Source organism: Corvus brachyrhynchos, unplaced genomic scaffold (assembly GCF_000691975.1).
Source record: "Corvus brachyrhynchos isolate BGI_N302 unplaced genomic scaffold, ASM69197v1 scaffold910, whole genome shotgun sequence".
NCBI classification, from domain to species: Eukaryota; Metazoa; Chordata; class Aves; order Passeriformes; family Corvidae; genus Corvus; species Corvus brachyrhynchos.
This window is the reverse complement of record NW_008235730.1, coordinates 113,237-117,311: the sequence shown is the minus strand read 5'-3', so window position 1 is coordinate 117,311 and position 4,075 is coordinate 113,237. Positions and strand designations below refer to the sequence as shown.

General features: G+C 58.3%; 1 protein-coding gene across 1 annotated transcript in view; it reads right to left on the bottom strand.

Annotated features, from left to right (window-relative positions):
• ADAM33 (ADAM metallopeptidase domain 33) overlaps positions 1-4,075 on the bottom strand; it is a 25,382-nt gene that overhangs the window by 5,185 nt on the left and 16,122 nt on the right. The window contains exons 12-16 of the mRNA XM_017730712.1: positions 3,984-4,073; positions 3,163-3,358; positions 2,565-2,673; positions 1,853-2,057; positions 806-883 (exon numbers count right to left, since the gene is read on the bottom strand). Coding sequence (XP_017586201.1) covers positions 806-883; positions 1,853-2,057; positions 2,565-2,673; positions 3,163-3,358; positions 3,984-4,073 — 678 coding nt within the window. The remainder of the gene's footprint in view (positions 1-805; positions 884-1,852; positions 2,058-2,564; positions 2,674-3,162; positions 3,359-3,983; positions 4,074-4,075) is intronic.

Below are 4,075 nucleotides of genomic sequence, written 5' to 3'. Positions count from 1 at the left end.
CAGCCAGGAATTCCTTCCCAATATCCCATCTACATCTCTTCTTTCAGTTTGAAGCCATTCCCCCTTGTCCTGTCACTATCTGCCCATGTCAAAAGTCACTCTCCCTCTTTTGTACAAGCTCTTTTTAGTGCCAGAAGGTCTCCCCAGAACCTTCTCTTCTCCAGGCTGATCAACTCCAGCTCCGAGAGCCTTAATGATGCTGGGCAGAACAAAAGGGTGAATGTGAGTGTTTTACCTGCCACAAAAGGATGAATGTGAGTGTTTTACCTGCCACAAAAGGGTAAATCAGATGGTTTTGCCTGTCACGAAAGGATAAATCAGATGGTTTTACCTGTCACATCCTTTCCATAACCCTTTTTTTCAGGAATTCCCACAGACATTTCTGTTGCCTCATCTGACAAAGCCCTGCACTCCTCTGTAACCTTTCTGCTTTGGAGAACAGTGTCTCCTCCCATTCCCTGAACCATTTCCCTGCTTTTCTGCAGTCCCAGTTGTCTTTCCAGCTCTTGTTTTGCTCTCAGGGGGACCAGGCACCTGCTCTGAGCTCCAAACACTCTCCAGCTCAAATCAGACCCTGATCCAAGTTTTGCAGATGGTCCTTACACCACAAACAATCTTCCTCTCACTTGGACACGGGTGAGCAAAGAGCCCAGCTCAGCCCCACCTGGAGCTGACGCATGGGACAGCTCTGAAAGGCAGAAATCCACTGGGTCACAGGGCTCATCCCTGTGGGAGACATTTGGTTTGGCTCAAAAACCTGCACCTCATCCCAGGAATCCTGAGCAGGTCCCCGGCAGCCACTCACCCCGTGGCCGTGGCAGCGGGACACGCACTTCTCCAGCTCAAACAGGGACGCGTTCTGGCACCGGCGGTCCTTGCACACCTGGCAGGGAGACGAGGGGCTGAGGTCAGAGGAGGACCCAGGAGGGGGGCTGCTGGCACTGGTGGGGGTCTCTGAAGGATTTTTCCTTGGAAAATGCAGGCTGGTTAAATTGCATTGTTCCAGTCAATGGATTTCACTCCCATTTGCAGCACAGCCACGAAGCCTCTGCCATTCCCTATCCAGGATGGCTCAGCAGAGCCCAGCCACCACCACTCCCAGCCCTCCACACAGAGCCTTCCACACAACCCACCTGGCAGCTCCTGCAGAAACCATTTCCCATTTGGCCCCAAAACCCAGGCACTGGCCAAAGTAAACAATGCTGGATTTCAGAACCGGCCGTGTTTCCTCATGAAAATGTCACCATTTTGGCCTTCCCAATGAAAATGTCACTGCTAAAATGCCAAACAGGGAAGGCTGTGTCTCCACAGCCAACTCTCTCTGGAACACATCCCTGCTTCCGTGTCCTCCACCAGCCTCTGCCCTCTCTCAGCTCTGCTGACCCTCTCTAAGGTCCTTGGAGATGCAGGGGCTGCAGAGGACACCAGTGCCCAGCTAGCACTGGATTTGTCACGTTGATTCCTGACAGAGCTTTCCTGTTTCCTCTGGGAAACAACCTCTCCACAGGAGGAATCCTCCTCCACCAAGTCCTGGGGCAGTTCCTGCTGGGATTGCTTCACTCTGAACTGATCTGGTGAAGAAGCTTGGAGGGCTGAGAGAACAATTTGGTGGCCTAAACGTGAGTGAGTATCTGGTGATGCCTACAAATGCCCCAGGTGAGAAGACTCTGGTGGCCTACAAACATCTGGTGACAGCAGTTGAGGTGTCACTGATGCAATGTCTGCAAGTATGGAAGGAACCCCATCCCAGGGCCCGGCTGTGACGTGGGAAGAGCCACGTGCACCCTGGAGCTGGGTCAGAGCCCAGAGATGGTGACCTGCAGGAGAGCCCACCCCAGGAAGGGGCACTCACCATCCCATCTCCACATTTGGTGCCCGTCAGGACCAGCCCGGGGTCGGACAGGTCCTCCTGGTCGTCCTTGGCGCTGTAGACGAAGGTGCCCCGGCACTTCACCTCCCGGCCCTTGAACCGGATCGTGGTGTCAATGGACACCGTGTTGGTCCCCTGCGGCTTCTTGGCGGAGCTCTGGCACTGGATCTTCCCACACATGGCATCCCTGGGGGGGGCACAGCCGAGGGGAGCTGGGAAGTGGGGGCAGCAGCCCCTCACCCTCCCAGCCCCATCATCCCACTGAATTTATGGCCACGTTAGAGAGGCTCTGCAGGTTAAATCACGGACAGCACAGAGAAAGGGTGGAGGGAACAGCCGGGGGAGCGGGAGGCTCTGACATCCCAAAATAACTGGGAATACTGGAGAGCATGCACTCCCGAATCTCCCTCTGACACTGTGTTTCATTTTCCATCAGGCTGGGCTGGGAGGTGCTCGTGGTGGGACAACAGAATCACAGGGTCGTTTTGGCTGGAAAAGACCTGGAGATCACCAAGTCCAACCTCCCAGCAGCGATGGGGACGGAGCCCAGGAAGGACCTGGTGGCTTCCTCGGGTACCAAACAGGGCTGTCCCAAGGGCTGGTGCCTGGAGGCTGAACTGGGACCCTCCCAGTCCCTTGGCAGGGGTGGCAGGGGCAGCGGGAGGGGGACACGGGGCACCCCCATGGGACCCACCTCTTGTCACACTTGACGTAGCGGCCCTGGCTGTCCTTGCCGCAGTTGCCGTAGGTGTTCCCGGCCATGTTCACGTCCTGGAAACAGGCGTCCGGCGCTGGCCATGCTCCTGCACACAGGGGAAAGGTCCTGGGGACAGCAGGCAGCGGGCAGAAATCCCAAAAGCAGGAGCAGCAGCTGGATGCTCATGGAGAAAACACTGAGGAAAAGTCTCCCAAGAGCTGCTGCTGTGGGTGCTGGGCCAAGGACAGGAGGGATGAAATTCCCTTTTCTCTGGAGTCTCGTGGAGGATTTTGGTCATGGAATGGTTTGGGTTGGAAGGGACCATAAAGATCATCCAGTTCCACCCCCTGCCCTGGGCAGGGATACCTTCCACTGTCCCAGGCTGCTCCCAGCCCCAATGTCCAGGGCTGGACACTGCCAGGGATCCAGGGGCAGCCACAGCTGCTCTGGGCACCCTGTGCCAGGGCTCCTTCATCCACCACCCCCAGCCCCACGGGCAGGGGCCACGGGGACCCTACAGGGACCCAGCAGTGAGACTCCAAAGGGCTCCTGCTCCGGAGGGGTGGGAAGCAGGCAGGGGGCTGGCGGGACTGACCTGGCCCCCAGAGCTGCACGCACTGCTGGTGGTGGGTCATGCACATGCCGTTGTTGCAGTAGGCCTCTCCGTAGGCACACGAGGAGCCGTCCAGCAGGTACACGTTGGCTGGGCAGTACGGCGAGGCTCCCGTGCAGAATTCCGGGAGGTCGCAGGATCCCGCGGCTTCCCGGCACATCGTCCCCGCCACCTTCAGCTGCAAGGGGAGAGGAGAACACCAGCACTGAGCCAAGGGGATGAGGGGGGATTGATGGTGCACAGCTGGGGGCCATAAACATCTGTAAGGTCCCCTGTGAGCGTGTTGGGGGCTGTCAAGGTATAGGGACACATTCCTCAGCTGGACCCCAGCCACGAAGTTGCCAGTGGGAATTCTCCTGGAGAGGGAAAAGGGCCTGGGGGGACAGAACAAGGGAATGGCTTCCCAGTGCCAGAGGGCAGGGGTGGATGGCATATTGGGAAGGAATTGTTCTCTGTGAGGGTGGGCAGGCCCTGGCACAGGGTGCCCAGAGCAGCTGGGGCTGCCCCTGGATCCCTGGCAGTGCCCAAGGCCAGGCTGGACATTGGGGCTTGGAGCAGCCTGGGACAGTGGGAGGTGTCCCTGCCATGGCAGGGCTGGCACTGGATGGGCTTTGAGGTCCCTTCCCACACAGCCCATCCCATGATTCTCCTGCAGACACAAGGTCACACATTAACCTTCCTCCTCCTCGGGCACAGGGAGTGACCTTATGGACCAGAAGCACTGGAGTCCCAAGGGAATGGTGGGGCCAGGTCTCCACCTCATCCCATGGGCACGGGGAGGGCAGGGCAGGGCGGGGTCTCACCTTGCAGTTGTGGCAGCAGTCGCCGTGGGCACACTGGGCCCCCTCCTTGAGCGTGCAGTTGTGAGCGTTGCAGCAGGGGTTGGTGCATTCCT